Below are 19,108 nucleotides of genomic sequence, written 5' to 3'. Positions count from 1 at the left end.
CCAGTCTTGCTCAAGTTCTTCAGAGATACAGCCACTTAGGTGAGGTCCCACAGCTTGTTGTGGCCCAGGCACACCCTGGTTCCAGAGAAAATCAATTCAGAAAAGCCTATCACTCCATATCCGGGTGTCTGGCTGGGCCCTCCTCAGATAGCTCAGTGCTGTCCCCAGAGACACCGGAGGGAGCCATTGCTTGGAGGCCCCAGACCTGGCCTAAGCATGGTATTATCTATCCTCGATATTTTGGAAAAGATTCATTTATGAATATACATAGTATAAAAGTGAAAAGAATGTGGTGTTATTAAGAAGCATTGAGACACATGGTGCTTAGATGTTTGCTCTACTGCTGTGTGTAGCAGTGACAAGTCAAAGAACAGGAAGAGTCACCTACAGGGTGACGGGTAAATGAGCTGTGGGCCGTGCAGACACTGAAAGTCTGTGTCATAATTAAAAATGGCACTGTGGCCAGGCATGATGCACACACTTGTAATCCTAGCACTTGGCAGACTGGATAGCCTGGGCTACATAGTGAGACCATGTCTTTAAAAAAAGAGGTGTTGATATTGACATAGGTCAGTGGTAAAGCATTTGCTTAGCATGTACAAGGCCTTAACACTACAAAAACATGATAATATGGAAAAAATGTTCAACATGCACCGTAAGAGGATGGATGAGGTCATTTTAGCTATACACATGGAAAAATACTTAGAAAGGATTTGTGCCCCACTGTATTCGTGTTGGTTTTTAGGGGAACTGAACATAAGTGATTCGTTTGTCTTTTTAAAAGTTTTTATTTCTGGATTTTCATTTGTGTTTTCCTGAGATACAGTCTTGTTATATATAGCAAGACTGGTCAGTCTATGGCCCAGACTGGCCTTGAACTCTTGATCCTCCTGTGTCAGCCTCCTGGGTGCAGAGATTACAAGTGTGCACAGCCACATCTAGCTTCCTTGGCCTTCTCTGGATCCCCCACCCCCCATTGCTTTTGTTCTCTCTGGTGTCTCCTCACTGAGCAACAGTTGCTGCTGTAGGGTAGAAACGCAGTGTCCAGGGACAGAGCACAGAGGAGGGAAGAAGGGCCCTAGCCGGCAGCTTTTATTTCAGAATTTATTACACAACTCACAGTACAAGCTCATAGCGTTAGAGCCCCCAGTTGTATTTAAATGTAGCAACAAGGAATTATTAAATGTTTGAGAGTTGAAGTTAGCACATTTAAAACTCATGAGACAGCTTTTGCCAAGTACCTATTTGGGGAAGTGAAAGTTGATGATGGTACGCTCTTGTTTTGAATGGAATCTACCTAACCCTCCCTATGTGGGTTCTAAATGCTGTGTGGAGATTGAGTACTGATTATGTGAGAGACAGTCCTAGAGCTGGATAGATGAATGGACACACACATGCACGCACACAGGCACATGGTCTAGCATAAGACCTCTTTTTGTTGTTGTTGTTGTTGTTATTGTTGTTGTTGTTGTTGTTTGAGACAAGGTTTCCCTGTGTAGCTTTGTGTCTTTTCCTGGAGCTCACTTGGTAGCCCAGACTGGCCTCGAACTCACAGAGATCCCCCTGGCTCTGCCTCCCGAGTGCTGGGATTAAAGGCGTGCGCCACCACCGCCCAGCAGCACAAGACCTCCTTCCATCACCTTCAATGCTGAGACCGTGGCCCCAGCCATTTCTACCCTGTGGCTCATTTATTACACTGTAACTGAGCCATCTTCTCAAAGCACCATCAGGTCACATCCCTCCTGTTCATGAAAGCCTTTGGTGCCTCAGGACACCTGAGTCACTCTCCGGTATGGCCCATCCTGACCCTCTCATCTCATGCTGGTCCCTCTGCCCTGACTCACACCATGCCAGCCATGCTGCCCTTTCCAGTGGTTTGCACTTCTGTTCTGGAACGGTCTTACCCTTAGTGCCCTGCTTCCTCACCTTCTGGGGATCTTTGCCCCTGAACTGGTGACATCTTCACACCCTAAACAAAAGATCCCACATCTTAGATACCTCAGCTGACTTCATTCTTTATAACACTCAGCCTTTCCTGACATGTGACCAATTTTATTGTCTCCCTTCATCAAAATTAATTTATTATTAATTAATTAATATTAACACCCCAAGGGCCAAGGACTTTTTTCTTCAATGTCCAGTGCCCTTGATCCAAGACCAATGAGTATCAGCAGCCTTGAGAGGAATGAATGGTTGGGTACCATGTGACAGCTCCTCATCCTGTCAAGGAGGTGTCTGAGGAAGGCCCCTTGCCTTGCCCAAGGTCACGGCTGGGACACCCCCCCCCTCCCGACATCCTGGCTGTGGCCACTGTGCATCAACTGCATACAGGGACCCTGGCCTTGTCCATCCTGCTTCCCATGTGTTTTTCCAGTTCACACAGAATTTCAGCCCAGAATAGCAAAAGAAGAAACAGCTGTTCCTGCAGGATCCTGGAAACTACTCCAGAGGGCTCCTCCCTGGAAAAGCAGTAGTGAGCTCAGGGTGGGAAGAAAGAGGCAGAGGAGGGGGGTCCCCAGCCATGGGTGCAATCCAATAGATTTGGTTTTATGATTAAAATAACACCTGCACCTGGTGTGGCACTGCAGTTTGGAAGGTGGGTGGTCTGTCTGAAGTATCAGGTGGGGCCTTCCTCCGTTCCCGGCCCAGGAAGGTTGGGGATGCAGGTGACTGAAGGATTCACTCAACAGACAGATGAAGTGGGAGGAACTGGGCCCAAAGGAGCATCTGGGAACCCCAGGCTGGCCTACAGGCCTGTTGGTCCCTGGCCCAGCCTCACTCTCAAGTGTCTCTAGACCCCTCCCCCTTTCTGAGATGGTTCAGACAGCCCCTTTGATGCCTGGAGAGCTCTGGCCTTCTCCCTCTCAAGCCCCATGTGGTTTGTTAATGGACTGTGAAATGAGGGATTTCAAGCGCCACTCATGCATGTGAGCACAGTGGGGCAGTGGTGGGATGCTGATGCTGTTTGGTGTTCTCAAGCCTGTCTGTCTGTCTGGCTCCCCAGATGCAGCTTCTGGATAAATTTCCTATTGAAGGTGGCCAGAAGGATCCCAAGCAAAGGATCATCCCCTTCCTCCCAGGTAAGCTCCAGCGGCCTGTGGAGGGCTGGGGGTGACTAGGAGAAGCCCCATTCCCCAAGCCAAGAAGAGGCTAGGGATGCGTTAACCACTCCTCCATAGGATTTGCAAGCCTTGGCTTTGAAAGCCACTGTCCTCCAACTGGCTTCAGAATCATCCCTGCTAGCCCTTGGTTTGTAGCTCCTGGGCAGTTTCTGAGGCTCTCAGACTTGGGATCTTCTTCACAAAAGACCCAGAGATGCGCTCGCGCGCAGACACACACACACACACACACACACACACACACACACACACACACACACACACAAGCTTCTTCTGATGTGATGTGCTGTCTTTCCCTGGCTAAGGAGGAACTGGCAAAGCCAGCCTCAGCAAGGCTCTGCTTTTGCCTTCATCTGCTGCCCCTGTGCCCACCAAGTTAGGGCAGAGACCAAGCACAAGTACCCTTGGTCCCTCTCTCAGCTGTCACTGTTATCTCAAGCATCAGGAGTATCCTGTTTGGGGTCAGGTACCCTGGAAGGCTCTCCATTGCAATAAATGGCTGAGGTCATTGCCACCGAGTGATTGTTTTGTGTGTATGATTAAACAATTTAGTATATTTTCATTTGACCCAGTTACACAGATTCAGATTCAACAGCTCCATATTCATTTAATTATCTACCTATTGAGTTTCTTTTAAAAATACCTTTCCACCCTGCCTTTTTTTTTTTTCGAGACAGGGTTTCTCTGTGTAGCTTTGCGCCTTTCCTGGAACTCACTCTGTAGCCCAGGCTGGCCTCAAACTCACAGAGATCCACCTGGCTCTGCCTCCCGAGTACTGGGATTAAGGCGTGTGCCACCACCGCCCTGCTTCACCCTGCCTTCTTTTTAAGAGAGGGTCTAGTCTTAGGGTTTCCATAGCTGTGAAAAACACCCTGACCAGAAGCTGCTAGGGGTGGAAAGGGTTTGTTTCAGCTACAACTCAGGTCTCACTCCATCACTGAGGAAGTTAGGACAGGTGCTCCAGCAGGACAGGGACCTGGAAGCAGGAACTGAAACAGGCCATGGAGGAACGCTGCATATTGCTCAGCCTGCACCCAGGACCACCTGCCCAGGCATGGCACCATCCACAATTGACTGTGCCCTCCCACATTAGTAACTAAGAAAATGTCCCACAGACTTGTCTAAAGGACAGTCCTTTGTTTTGTTTTGCTTTTTTTGTTTGTTTGTTTTGAGACAGAGTTTCTCTGTGTAGACCACTGTCTACAGGCTGTCCTGGAATTCATCTGTGGAGAGCCACCTGCCTCTGCCTCTCAAGTGCTGGGATTAAAAGTGTGTGCCACCACTGACTAGCAAAAATGTGAAGCCCAGGCTGGCCTTGCCCTTGAACTCATGATCCTCCTGTCTCTACCTCCTTCAGCAAATCCTACGGCGAGCACAACCAAAGCCAGCAGGCCAGTCTTCGGGAGGCATTTTCTCATCTGTGGTTTCCTCTATCAGATAACTCTAGTTTGTGTCAAGTTAACGAAACAAAACCAAGCAGGAGAGGTCTTCTGGAGTCTATGCTGGTCTTGAACTTGAGATGTAGCTGAGGATAACCTTGAACTCTTGATCTTCCTGCCTCTGCCTCCCAAGTGCTGGGATTACGGGAATTACAGACTTGGGAGATGTTGCAAAAATACCAGCCACCATACCTTGCTCTCCTGCAGTTCTAATACCTGACTGCAGAGCTGGGACTTTATTCCATTGTAAGGAGGGTTACACCAGCTGCTTTCCACCATCAAATTACTTCCCCCAATGGAACATCTCTTTTCCTCTTTTGATTTTGTTATTTCAAACTTATGTGGTGATGTGTGTCTCAGTATAGGTGTGTTCACGTGATTGCAGTACCTTCAGAGGCCAGAAGATGGCATCAGTATTCCCCTGGTACTGGAGTTAGAGGCAGTTGTGAGTAGCCCAGCTGGGAACTGAATTTAGGTGATCTTCAAGAGTAGTATGTGCTCTGAACCACTGAGCCACCTCTCCAGTCCTGGAACACCTTAATAACTAGCTATAGTATGTTATCCAAACCAGGAAATTAATGTTAACACCTTCAGTTAACTAGAACATTGACCAGAGTGGTCAATTTCTATATTGAACATATGGAGAATGCTACTGAGTAAGCATACCTCTGACCAGTAAGGACAGTAGCCTGTGAAAAGCTTCTCTACAGTCCAGAGTGCTCGGCATTCCTGCTTCCAACCAAAAAGCTGTGAGTAGAATTTGATTTGCATGAAGGAATTCTCCTAAAGCCTCCTGAACAAATTTCTTAGAAAAAATGTCACTATCTGTCAGTTGCCCTCAATGGGTTTGTTGTTTGTTTTCTGAGACAGAGTCCCTCTATGTAGTCCTGACTGTCCTGGAACTCAGTGTGTAGACCAAGCTAGCTCCAAAATCACAGAGAGATCCTGGGATTAAAGTTACGTGCCATACATTTTATAAAAAGAGAAGCATGTGCTAAATTCTGTTACAAAGTGAAGTCTCTCTAAAAGAAGTTTCTTTAGGAGCTTGCCTGTTACCCAGAACTGAGGAGGCTGAGGCAGGAAGCTAGTTCAAGGTTAGCATGTGCTGCATAGTGAGTTCTAGGTCAGCCTGGGTTATGTACTGAGATCTTACTACTACTACTTCTAATAATAATAATAGTAAGAGGATAATAATAGAATCTGTGGCTTCTGAGTTGCTGGAAAGAAGGCAGACCTGGAGCTGAGAGACTAGGCTGGGTAGACCTTGCCCTCAGGCTCTAAGGATAGGAGCAGCATTGTTAAGAACTGTGAATGGATCAAGGTGTGGTGTCACAAGCCTGCCCCAGAACTTGCAAGATGGAGTCAATAGGATCAAGAGTTCGAGGCCAACCTGAGCTATGAAATGAGATCGAGACCAGCCTGGGCTACATGTGGCATGCTCTCAAAAAAACCAAAACCAAACACACAAACAAAAACCACATGCCTGGTATCTGACTCCACCCTATTTGTGAGCCAGTTAAATTAGCTTAATGATTTCATGGCTAACCATACAAAATATAACACTATTGAATCCGAGAGATTAGACTTTATTACAGCCCAGTAACCGGCGTGAGCAGAGGCACATTCACATCTATTCTCATCCCCTCCAAGTTCCCTTGAAGTGACATGATAGGCAAGGGATGTCACTTGCATGTGCACTGGGCACAGTATAGGAAGGGAGCCTAGACATTCGGGAGTCCACATCTTTTATTACAGTAAGGAAGCAAACCTGCTTCTTCAGGGGCTGGAGAGATGACTCAGCAGTTAAGAGCACCGACTGCTCTTCCAGAGGACCCGGGTTCAATTCCCAGCACCCACAGAGCAGCTCACAGCTGTCTGGAACTCCAATTCCAGGGGATTTGACACACACAGGCAAAACACCAATGAACATTAAATAAATAAATATAAAGTATAGTTAAAAACAAAAACAAACAAAAACCACGTGCTTCTTCACCACAGAGAGATGCACCCAGGCTGTTACCTTTGGAAAAATAACCCAAAACAAAAAAGCCCACTGCCTGTTTAGAAGGTCTCCACCTGTGGCAATATCAGAGAGCCAGGGACAGTAGTCTTTCAAGTGTTTCTGGGACCTGCATGGCACGGAGGGGCAGGCAGAAATGGAGTGCTTTGGGTACTCAACCAATGATGGTTGAATCGGCAGCCCCTTGGTGCAGCCTACTATTTATGTGGAACCCTCTGCCTTGTTTTAAAAGACTATTGTGGAAAATCCATCTCCTGTTGCCCGTCCTGGGACTGGAGTCCATTTCCTGTGTATCCTGAGTTTGCTGGCCCAAGGAGCCTCCTTGGGAGGAAATGGTCATTACAGAGCAGAGCGGGGTGTATATAGCTGCTGATATAAAAAGCAAACAACTGTGACGAGGGGCCCAGGGACCTCAGAAGCCAGGCAGCAGAGCAGAAAGAGCTGTACTGACCCTGCCAAGGCTGTGCGAGCTCTCTGTGCCCCTAAGCTGGCTCACTTTACCTCTGGGCTTCCACAAAGCCTGTGGGCCTAGTAACTGCCGGCCCCACCCATAGCCCCTGGGACCCCGGTGGATGAGGTATGGAGCTGCAAGATGACTTGGGCCACAGAGTGACCCCATAACCGTAATCAAGGCCTGCTGACCTCTCCAGGCACAGGCCTGTATGTTTAGACAGCTTACTTCTCTTTTACTGGCTGCACCGTTGACCTACTGGTTCCTTGATGAAGAGGCAGTTCGGAGCCGCAGTGCGGGAGGGCGCCGGGTGAACCAGAGACACAAGGCTTTCCTCTCCCTGACCGCGGAGCCCTGTGCAGCAGATCCGGTGTTTGTTCAGCACCAGAGGAAGCAGGGGGAAGGGATGGTTTTCGGCACGCCTGGGGAGAGCTGACCCTCTTGCTCAGCTGTAGGTGTCTCTCTCCATCTCCACCAGGCACCAGCTGGGACAAGGGATGACTGAACTCTGACAGGGACTGCAGCCTCTGAGGGTGAGGGCCTGGGGAGTTTCTAGACCCCGCTGGTAAACTGAAATGTAAAGACAAAGCTTCAGCCGGGAGGTTGGTGGTGCACGCCTTTAATCCCAGCACTCAGGAGGCAGAGCCAGGTGGATCTCTGTGAGTTTGAGGCCAGCCTGGGCTACAGAGTGAGTTCCAGGAAAAGCACAAAGCTACACAGAGAAACCCTGTCTCGAAAAACCAACCAAAAAAAAAAAAAAAAGACAAAGCTTTGAGATGGGGCTAGACAGATAGTATCTTTTGGGAATACTGGGGTATAAAAAACATCAACAAAATTACAGGCCTGAATTGCTCCCATCCACCCTTCTGGGAAGTGCTGAGTCTCCTCTTATAATCATAACACCCACTCTGTAATCTGGGGCCAGTGGCTCCCAAGGCCTGCTGTGAGCACACTGCTCTGAACTCTGCATTGGAGAGCTGTGTTCTTTCATTCCTTTCCTGCCACAGCTATTTATTTATCAAGCACCTACTGTGTGCTGGGACCAGCTGTAGGCACCCATGATGTAGCTGAGAACAAGAGGCCAGGCCACTGTTGACAGGAAGCTTATCTTTCAGTGTCGGGGAGAGGGGATGGGGGGGGGCCACACAAACAAATGAACAATTTCCAATAGTGACCGGAACCAGAAAGGGGAAGAACTGTAAGTGAGGTGCCTCAGGATGTCTGGGATTTGTTGGCCAAGAAGGGCCTCTGCAGAGGTGACATCTGACCCGAGCCAGGCATGGGAAGATCAGGGTCCAGGGACAGTAGGCTGAGAGGGCAGTGAGTGACCTGAGGGGGCTGAGGATTATGTGTGAAGAGCAGCGTGAACCAGTGGAGAAGGGGTCAGGCTAGCTGACCTCAGAGAGTTGGGCAGACAGGAGATGGGACCAAGAAGGCTTCCCTTGAAGAGAGGGCACTGGCTGCACAGGAGTGTGTGAACTGAAAGACCCCTCCCTGTCAATGTCACTGGCCCCAGAGGCTTCCAGCCCCTGAACCCCCAGGTCTCTGCAGGTGACAGCTTCACAGGGCTCCTTTCTGCTCCTAAAAGTGAGTATGGGTCAGGCCCCAAGCCCTTTCCTACCATATCTCCACATTTTAGAGCTAGGAAAAACTAGCCACTTGGACAGATTTTTCTGTTTCTTTTGTCCCTGGCTTAGAGATCACTTCAGAAAGGAGTCAACTTTCTGAGCACCCACCCCAGGTAGTCCTGGAGTGTCTCTGATGACTCTTCCCCAGCAACCTTTCATTGAAACAGACCCCCACACTTCTGCCACCTCAGGCAGCCTGGGCCATTTGACATTGAGGAAATGTGCTCTGGCCTGGAAACAGCCCTGGGGTCCAGTCCAGTCCAATCCCTACTCACGTCTGTAGCACGATATTGAAGTTAAACCAGAGGTATATGTAAGTGGACCTTTGCTTGTGACACCATCATCGAAAGTGATGGCTGTGATTCAGGCCTCTGTAACACTCATGACCTTCCCCACTCCATGCCCTTCACCTTGGAAACAAATACTTTCCTTCTGGAAGCCCAATGTCTTTTTACAAGGTCAGATCTTTTCACTCTGTGCTTAGCGATAACAGTCACACTCCAGCGTCCCTGCAAGGGTGGTGTCAGCAAACTCACACTCAAGTGGCAGATGGGTCAGTTACTCAGCCCGGGTTTGGTAGTGGTGAAAAGGGAAACTGAGGCAGAAGGAAGCTAGGCTTCATGGGGCCCATGGGAGCGGCAGTGGGCTAATCTGCGTCTGCAATATTGGGTCACACAGAGTGCAATGTAGGGAAGAAGGCTGCTGACCTCAGCCAGGCTGGGCAGAGCAAGTTCTCAGGGGTCACCCTAAGGGCTGAGGGTTTATCCTTGTATGGTGAGAGAACAGATTCTGTCTCAAAAGGATCCTTCAGGCTGGCGTGTACCACACAAGAGGTGGAAAGACTGAAGGCTCAGTCGAAATAAGGGAAGAAGACAGGGTGTGCATTAGAGGGAGGGCCGTGGACTGCAAGTGGGGGTCATGGAGGGGTCAAGAATGATGCAGTGGTGGCGCACGCCTTTAATTCCAACACTTGGGGAGGCAAAGCCGGGTGGATCTCTGTGAGTTCGAGGCCAGCCTGGTACAGAGTGAGGTCCAGGACAGGCACCAAAACTACACAGAGAAACCCTGTCTTGGGGAAAAAATGATGATGATGCCATAGTTCTGTCTGTCAGGTCAGCCCTACAGTCCCATTCTCAGACCTACCCTGTGTTCACCATAAAGGGGAAGAGAAGATGTCTTCCTCCCCGTCTCCCTCAGGTGACCACTACCTTTGGAACATCGAAAGGCTTTGAGGAGATACAGCTCAGTTGGTAGAGTGCTTTCCTAGCATGCCCAGAAGCCTGGGTTTGATTCCCTGCACTGCATACACTGGGCATGGTGGTACATGCCTGTAGCCCTAGCACTCAGGGGGTAGAGGCAGGAATAGTGAAGTGTAAGCTCATCCTCAGCTACGTAGCAAGTTTGGAGCCAGCCTGGGTCACCTTGACTGGACCCAGTCCCAAAGACAGAGCCCCTGCCTTTACTCTCCTCTGCCAGGGTCTGAGCTGGCTCTTTGAGCCCCGTCCTACCTTATAAGCAGATACATCATTCAGCCCGTGGTGCCTGGCATCAAGCTGTATACTCATCAGACCCTGGGAAGTCTCCCGAGGGAGTTCATAGCGCTCCATCTCCACAGACCCCAGCACTGACATCCACCAAAAAGCCTTAGGCTGCCAGGCTGCATGGTCTAAAGACGGAGTGGGTTCACCTGAACGTGCCTCCAGAAGATAGGGAGGGGCTTGGGAGGGGGCTGGGCCAGGCTGTTATGCCTGGCTTTTCTCTAGCATCAGAGGCCAGGTAGCCCATAAGGAAGAATGTCATAGCTGTTTTCACGGGACCAAAGCATAAGGAACCAGGTTTCACCGTAGTGAGAAAACTTGGAAGGGTCTCAGAGAACTGGGCAGGCTTTGGGCTCAGATCTTCTCTTGCACCTGGGCTCCCACTCAGCGCTGCTGGTCTGAAGAAAAAACACCACTTTGTTGGGGAGGATGAGCAGAAATAGGCAAGCAGTGTGTGGTCTTTCAGCACTGGGGGGCTTAGAGTCAGCACACTTGGGGTTCAAATCTCAGCTCAGCCTCCTAGCTCTGTGTCCCTGGGCCAGTCCCTCTTGGCGTTCCTTTCGTGTGGCTCAGCATTGGTGAAAAGCCATCAGTGAGGCACAGTGAACACCCACAATGCCACGGTGAGTGTGGTTCTCACAGTGTGGTGAGCCTGCTCACTGGCTGTTGATACAACCTTCTGGAGTTTGGGGTTCTTAGGCATTTGAGGATTCGCAGCTCAGAATGTGGGCAGCAACTTGGGCATCATCCAGGAGCTCGTTAGAATCACAGTCTCCGCCCAGACCTGCTGAATCAGGAATGTATCTTACCAAGAGCTTGGTAAGGGATGAGAAACTGGTTTAAGGCCCTCCAAGCCCCTTGATGGACCACCTGTTTTATCTTGAACATGTTCTTGGTGTCTAGCTGTGTTCAGTCTGTTCATGTATTATAAACTATTGACCCAGCAAAGACAAATCCATCACTGAGTCAAAGTAGAGGTGTGTAGGGTGGGAGTCAGGGCATCATGTGGCAACTTGATGAGAACTATGTCTTGGCCTGGTGTCCTCACACATCCCAGAGATGCCTACCTGCTTATGGACTCTGCATCCAGTGGGGTGGGATCATGAGTAACAGCATGGCCACCTGTTCCTCATCACTGGCCTGAGCAGGAGGATGCCGAGGTCCTGCCACACTCATCAGCCACGAGTCAGGATTCTCTCCCTCTCATCCAAGGCCAGGGGGAATGTAGAGCCAAGGATACTGCTAAAGTTTTTGTTTTAGAAGTTTCTCCTACTAGCCAGATGTTGTGGTATACACCTGTAATCCCAGCGCATGAGAAGTTGAGGCAGGAAGATTATAGGTCCAGCTGAGCTTCGTTTCCTGTCTTCTTAAGACCTGGTCTCCTTCATCCCCCTGAAAAGGTGTCTCTGGAGAGGGGAGAAACCAGTCCCCAAGTCCCCAGGCCCTCTGTAGGGGACATGTGGAAGTCAGAGGACAGCTTGAAGGAGTCAGGTCTTCCCACCATGTGGATCCCAAGGATAGGACTTGGATTATGTGGGCCGGAGGCAAGTGCATTTAGCCACTGAGCCATCTTGCCATCAGTAGCATGGCACGAGAGTGACTCAGACCTAAGCATTCACTCACGTACTGCTAAAAGAGAGAGGAGGCTGTTGCGGGGTCTTGGGCAGTGACATTAAGACAGAAAAATAAGCTGAAAATTTTAAGGCATCTCTTTGCTCTGATATGGACATGGTTGGTAGTGCATACTTGTAAACACAAGACTCTGTCACAAACAAATAGGTAATAATATTAATTGCAAACCAGAGTGTCAAAATAAGGAAAGCCTGGAAGACACCCGAGACAAGGGAGTGGCTGGCAGTGTGGTGGCCTGCCACCCTCCTGGCCTTGCACTTTTAGTCTGAAAGCTCCGTTTGCAAGTTAATAGCCGAGGAGAATGGCTTCAGTGGACCTAGTGGGTGGGGACGGTCTTGCTTACTGGACAGGTACATTCCTGCTAGATAGCTGCTGTTTAAAACCTGGACTGCTGGCCCAGAGGCAGGGCTTTGTTTTGTTTTGGTTAGATTGAATTGACTATATGGAAAAAAGTGTAGAGCCTTCTGAGAAGCTGTGGATGGGGCCTGCAGATTTAAAAAAAAAAATTAAACAATTATAAATGAGAGAAAATTAATGTCAAAGAATCATAGTTACTATTCAGTAAGTGCATAGTTTTCCCAGATGATGTACAAAGGAGTTCAGGCAATCATATCCAATTAAATGACATAAATGTACAGATAAAGACCCACAGACTAGGAAGGGCATATGGCTTCCCATGACCACTCCACTAGTGAGAGGTAGAGCTGGCTTCAAACCTAGACCCCTCCCTTTCTGTATCCTGTTAGCTTTATCTGCCCCCCCCACAAAAAAAAAAACTTAGAGAAGGAAGGATAATAACCCGTTGTCCCCAGGTGTAGAGGTGAAGGCCAGAGTCCTGGCTGTATGTGTTCTATTAAGTGCTCACTACAGAGTGAGACTAGTGAGATTATCAGTTGAGACTTTGGTATAAAATGATGGCACATTGCTTACACTAGGGATTTTTCATTTCTGTAAATCCTGTTTCAAGTTTTATAGCATGTTTTTTTCAAATATAGCAATTAGAAGCTGATCGGTGCTTGTTGTTGGTTGTTTTTTCTCTTTAGGGGACCCACCACCCAGCTTCCAAATAAATCACACACAGAGTATGTGTGATTATTCTTAATTATAAATGCCTGGCCTTAGCTTGGCTTGTTTCTTAACTAACAGCTTTCCTTACCTTTAAATTATCCTGTCTACCTTTTGCCTCTGGGCCTTTTCTTTTTCTTACCTCTGTAATCTTACTTTCATTTTTATTCCCTGGGTGGCTGGCTGGCTGGGTGGCTGGCCCCTTGTGTTCTCCTCTCCTTCCAGATTTCTCCTTCTATTTGTTCTCTCTGCCTGCCAGCCCCACCTATCCTTTCTTCTGTCTTGCTATTGGCCATTCAGCTCTTTATTAGACCATCAGATGTTTTAGACAGGCATAGCAACACAGCTTCACAGAGTTAAACAAAGGCAACATAAAAGAATACAACACATCTTTGTATCATTAAACAGATGTTCCACCGAACAAACCAATGTAACACATCTTAAATTAATATTCTACAACAGGTGTTTTCTTTTCAATAGTCACATGCCTGTAGTAAAGGTTTTGTTTAGATTGTATTTTTGTTGAGGGTCATTCAATCTACTTTTATTCGCCACCTAGTGGCAGATCCTCAAATTGCAGGTATAGTGCCCCACAGGAAATACTTAACTTTCTATAGGTTGATTTTGGAAGCCTGTGACTATAAAGAAACTATGTAATAACACCACAACTACTGCTCCTAAGCCACGATTTAGCATGGGCTAAAAAAAAATGAGGGTAAAAAGAACCTTCTTTCCTTTTGTTTTTCTATATAATGATAAATCCCCCAAATTTCCATTTGGAGCACCAAATAGAATCTTGGGAAATGTTCAATTCTTGTTTTTACTTGGTCAGTCCTGGTCCGCGAAGCCTGTTTTTCTGTGGGAACACCAACATGGTCTCTTGTGCTTCGTGATTCCCATTCATTCAGACTTCACACAAGGAGAGTCACAGCCTGGGTTCCCGTCTCTCTGAAATACAAGGATTGGATTTGTTAGTATATGGCTTTTCTCTAAAAGCCATTACGACCAAAGGAATAAGTGCCTAGTGATGGAATATTATGCAAAAGGAAAAACATTTCAGGGAAATGGGGGTCTTCTAGCCCCACCTCAAATCTGACCACACTGGCAGAATGTGGCTGCCTCTCATAAGGCCAGCTTTGTGCCCCTCTTCCCCATGTCCCCGGTTACTCCCATGCCCTTTGAAAGGTGCAGAAAGCCCCCTTGTCTTGAGTGTTTTCGTGCAAAGGGCTCCCACTGAAAGACTTCACACACAGCCAAGGCTCTGACCTTCACCTTTGCCCCTGACTTAATTCTGACAAAGAGTTCTTCTCTTCCATTCCTCTATGTCTTTTGGGGAGAAAGCAACTAAGCCTAGCAAGAATTGAATGAAAATAGAAATGGAAATGTAGTATATAAGTAATGATGTCCCCCGAATATCTGGAGGCATGAATGCCAGCCAAGCAGCGGGCAGCCACAAACCACACAGGCGTGGTGGCAAATGTGGGTCATCTGGTCAGCTCAGTGTCTCCTGGGTGCTTCCAGCGTGCAAGTGGGGCCTGGTGAACCCTCTCTTTCAATGTTCTAGGACATCCTCCTCGTCTGCTGCTATGGCACCCATCAACCATGTGACCAGGCACATACAGCAAAGTCCAGCCCCACTGCCTGGACCCAGATTTGGCAGTGTGACTTAGGGACACCCGGAAACTCTCTGAGCTTTAGTCTCTTCAAGCTGGTCATGAGAATTTTAGAAGCTTAGCTTTGTAGAGAGCAGGAGCCATGTCTTATTTCATCTTGTGAAGTGGGCAGGAACCTAGGGTCAGTGACCTGGGTCAGACTGGTCCCTGGGTTCTTGGAAGCAATGTCATTGGATTGCTGGGTGATGATTAGGATTTTGACCTAGGAAAGATGACCAAGTTGGAGAGCCTGGGCAGTGTAACCTGTAACTACAGTGAGAGCCAGGCCTCTCACTGGCTTTGTGAAGTTGGGCAAGTCTTAAACTTCTCTGAGCTCAGCTCTGACCTAAGAAAGTGAGGGATTACATAGAATGGCTTCTGGGGTCTCTTGAGGTTTTTGTTTGTTTGTTTGTTTTGCTTTTTGAGACAGAATTTCTCTGTGTGGCTGTGGCTGTCCTGGAACTCACTCTGTAGACCAGGCTGATCTCAAACTCACAGAGATCCGCTTGCCTCTGCCTTCCGAGTGCTGGGATTAAAGGCGTGTGCCACCACCACCTGGCTTGGTCTCTTAGTTTTTACCCCCATAATTCATGGGGCTCCTGTTGACAACGGCAGGACCACACATTGAGCTCATGTAGTGTCAGCCAGCCAATGGCAGGGCTGGGCCTGTTCCCTCAGCCCCTGATCTCAGGCATCAGAGGAGAGAAAGAACTCAGAACGTGTTTTTGTCCTCTTAAGGTAAAAATTGTGATTCTGCTGGCATGTGTTACATAATTGTGATCCCAGAACTCAGGAGACGGAGGCAGGAGGATGGAGAGTTTGAGGCCACTTGGAGCAAGACCCTGTCTCAGGAAAAATGTTTTTAATGTGTTGAGATAATAGCTCAGTAGCACAGTGCCTTTTTAGCATGTGCGTGAGGTCCTCAGTTCAATCTACAGTGTAATAAAGAAGTGGTCCTTGGTCTTGAAGCCCAGGAAGTCGGGTGTTTCTGAAATGTCCGTCAGTGGCTTCACTTTGCTCCGTGTGGCCCCTGTGATCAAGCTTCGCCTTCTTCTTACACCACTCATGACCCACACCCTGGGATGTCTCCCTAGTGCCCCCCTTTTTGACATAAATGTACCCCACTCTGCAGCCCCCTGGGCTTGGTCACTCTCATCACTGGACTGTTGACGGGGTTCCTGCCTCTGCTGGAACGTTCTTCCTGCTTCTGTTCCTAGCTCCCTCCCATGTGAGCCCAGCAAAGCTAGTCTCCTACCGCACAGGACGCACACACACTGGCGTCTGTGAAGGTGGGGACTCTGTTGGGCACTGCCACATCCCAGCCTCCAGTGCAGTGGCTGTCCAAGCAGATGCACGGCCCCAGGTTCAGGAGAGATACGATAAAAGAACTAAAGGCATAAGCACCCTCAGTCTGGAGGTGTGCAGCTGGCCTGCAAATCCCAACTCCACGGTTACCAGGGCGTGGCCTGCAGCAGGCCACTCAGCTTTTGGAACCTCAATTTACCCACCTGTAAAACGGAAGTAACTACAGTCCCTCTACCTAAATTATAGTTTACTGTAAAGCTCAAGTAACGGTCAGTAGAAAAGATGGTGCACAGCACTTCGCCCCAACCAGGTACCTGACCTGTCTTCTCCACATCTTCACATCCTTGCAGAAGGAGATAGAATTCCATGGGTTTGGAGGCTGTGAACAGAGTTGACTGCGCTCAGTTCTTCCAGCTGAGCCAGACCTCAGAGAAGCAGGCTTTGGGGACGATGCACCATCTCAGAAGAGCCAAGCAAACTCCCTTCTGGCTGGTCGGGCCTCACTGTGGTCCTGAGATTTTCCTTGCATAAGGGAATTGAGACAGAACCTCCTAAGTGCTCAGGGGTTCAGTAGTGAACAAAGGGCTTTCAGGTCACTGCTGCAAGGATTACCATCCCCTGCCCCAGAAGGCCTTTCTGTTGTGGCTCTCAGTGTCCTGGCAGCCTGGTCCTGGCCCAGCTACCCTACACACTGTGGGCCATGCCTCAAAGAGAGGCAGCCAGGAAGCTTTTGGCCAGTGTCCCTCCACCCTTCCCCGAGGACAGCCCCACAGGGGCGGAGTTGAGGCAACCAAGCTGAAAGGGGCCCTTTATCCCCAGCTCCCACTGGGAGGCAGAGCCACTGCCCACCACGCCCACCACACCCAAGGCCAGGAGGAGTTGAGCAGGGACACTTGGCCTCAGTGCCAGCCTGTCTATTAACTGGGCTCTCTGGCCCCACTATGTCTGGGTCCAGGAGGATGAGTCCAGCCCTTGCTTCAGAGGTGGCAGCTCCAATATGTGAGGAGAGAGAGTGTATGTACATATACAAGTGTGTGTAAATGAGAGATGCCCAGAGCAAGATTGTGTGGGGACACACTCACCAGTGCATTGACCACAGCATTTAGTGCAAGCCAGTTGCCTGCTATATGCAAGGCCTTGTGTTTAAGCCCTAAGCACACATCTGCTAGCATTGTGCTTGTAGCCTGTTCTGTAGGAATCCTAGAGAGAGGCCGGTCTGAGAAGTGGTGCACTTGGGAGTGAACTGATTCCTGCAAGTTGTCCTCTGATACCCCTACACACACACACACACACACACACACACACACACACACACACACGCACGCACATACACACACACACACACACACACACACACACACACACACACACACACGCACGCACGCACATACACACACACACACACGCACGCACATGCACACACACACACATACACACATTCACATGCACATGAACAGTGAATAAATGTAGAAAATTTAAAATAAAATAGTATTATTTTGGAGCTGGGTGTGGTGGCACAAACTTATAACCTAGCACCTGTGAGGATAAGGCAAGAGGATTACCACCAAGTTCAAGCCAGCCTAGGCTACATAATGAGTTCTAGCCTGGGCTACAGAGTGAGACCCTGGCTCAGCAGCAGCAGCCACCACAACAAAAGATTGTTCTGGCTGCTAGAATGTGGAAACACGTGATGCAGTGGTGCACACACAGCTACTGGGGACGCTGGGATGGGAAGATCATTTGAGCCCAGAGGATTGAGGACAGACCGGCTCAAAACAAACAAACAAACAAGAAGAGGGAATGAGAGATGAAGGGAAGGAAGGGAGACGACTCAAAGGTTGGCTCCGGAGGACTCATCTAGGTCACCAGAAAGTGGCCTCGCCTAGTTTGACAGCATCGGGCCCATACACTGCTTCTAATCCATTTTCCAGACTGTGGTCCCACTGGGTGGATGAGAAGAAGGCTTACATACAGAAAGCATACTGTGTCCAGGAATGTGGTGGTATCACATCTGCCCTCCAGCTTGGTGGTCTTAAGTTTTTTTTGTTGTTGTTTTTTGTTGTTGTTTTTTGTTTTTTGTTTTTTGTTTTGTGGGGTGGAGTGAGGTTTCAAGACAGGGTTTCTCTGTGTAGCTTTGACTGTCCTAGAACTCACTCTGTAGACCAGGCTGGCTTTGAACTTAGAGGTCTACCTGCCTCTGCCTCTTGAGTGCTGAGATTAAAGGCATGTGCCACCACCACCCAGTGATGGGCCTTAAGTTTTAAAACTTTTTTCCCCTTAAGCCTGGCTCTAGGCACTAAAACCATCATATGTGTGTGTGTGTGTGTGTGTGTGTGTGTGTGTGTGTGTGCGCGCGCGCGCACACACACACACACACACACACACACACACACACACACACACACACCATGATGCCATAGCCCTTCCTCTAGCTCTGTGAGCTGCGGTAACAGCAAAGTTAGAGTTTATTTTGTTTTGAAGTATGGTTTTACTCTATAGCCCGGACTGGCCTCCCTGACAGTCCACCTCCCTCAGGTGCCCAGTGCTGGGGTTATGTCATACACCATCACACCCAGCTAAGGGTTATGGTTTCAGTCCACAGTGAAACAGTGAGGTTTTGCAAGTCTGTTTCTCTGAGTTAGGAGCCAGGGAGTTGGACAAAGTGCTCGCCTAGCATGCACAAAGTTCTGGTTTGATCCTCAGCGATCCATAAACTGGGTGTAGTGATACAAACCTGTAATCGCAACATTTGAGAGCTTCTCTCCTGTAACTTCCTATAGTGGGTTTACTGTGGCCCCCAAAGACATGTGTTCAAGTCCCAGGCTCTAGAACCTGTGGATATAGCTCTCACTTGGAAGGGATCTTTGCTGTGTAAGTGAAGGATCTCAAGGAGAGACCAGGGTAGATGGCTCAGTGGATAAAAGTGCTTGCTGCTAAGCCTGAATCTGACTTTTGAGAGTTATCCCTTGACCTTACCTGACCTTTGCATGTGTGTATGTGCGGTGTCAGACTCATGTTTGTGTGTGCGCCCTCACGTGTGTGTGTGTGTGTGTGTGTGTGTGTGTGTGTGTGTGTGTGTGTGTATGCACATACCCCTCCATGGGCACCTACATATGCATAATTTTAAAATGTTTTAAATCTTAAATACTTGCTTTAAGGTTGTTGTGAGGATTCGCCAAGTAATCCCAATAAACCTGTAACTACTGTGCCCATCAACCCCCCACACACTTGCCTCTTTTGGGTCCCCACTAAGCATCCA

At 48.8% G+C, this 19,108-nt stretch overlaps 1 protein-coding gene across 2 annotated transcripts in view; it reads left to right on the top strand.

The window, feature by feature from the left end:
- Sh3pxd2a (SH3 and PX domains 2A) overlaps positions 1-19,108 on the top strand; it is a 160,511-nt gene that overhangs the window by 26,440 nt on the left and 114,963 nt on the right. For both annotated transcript variants that reach the window (XM_036171892.1, XM_036171883.1), the window contains exon 2: positions 3,005-3,080. In XM_036171892.1, coding sequence (XP_036027785.1) covers positions 3,005-3,080 — 76 coding nt within the window. The remainder of the gene's footprint in view (positions 1-3,004; positions 3,081-19,108) is intronic.

This window comes from Onychomys torridus, chromosome 1, assembly GCF_903995425.1.
Source record: "Onychomys torridus chromosome 1, mOncTor1.1, whole genome shotgun sequence".
Taxonomy (NCBI): Eukaryota; Metazoa; Chordata; class Mammalia; order Rodentia; family Cricetidae; genus Onychomys; species Onychomys torridus.
The sequence above is the reverse complement of the archived record's forward strand: the minus strand, read 5'-3'. Positions and strand labels throughout refer to the sequence as shown.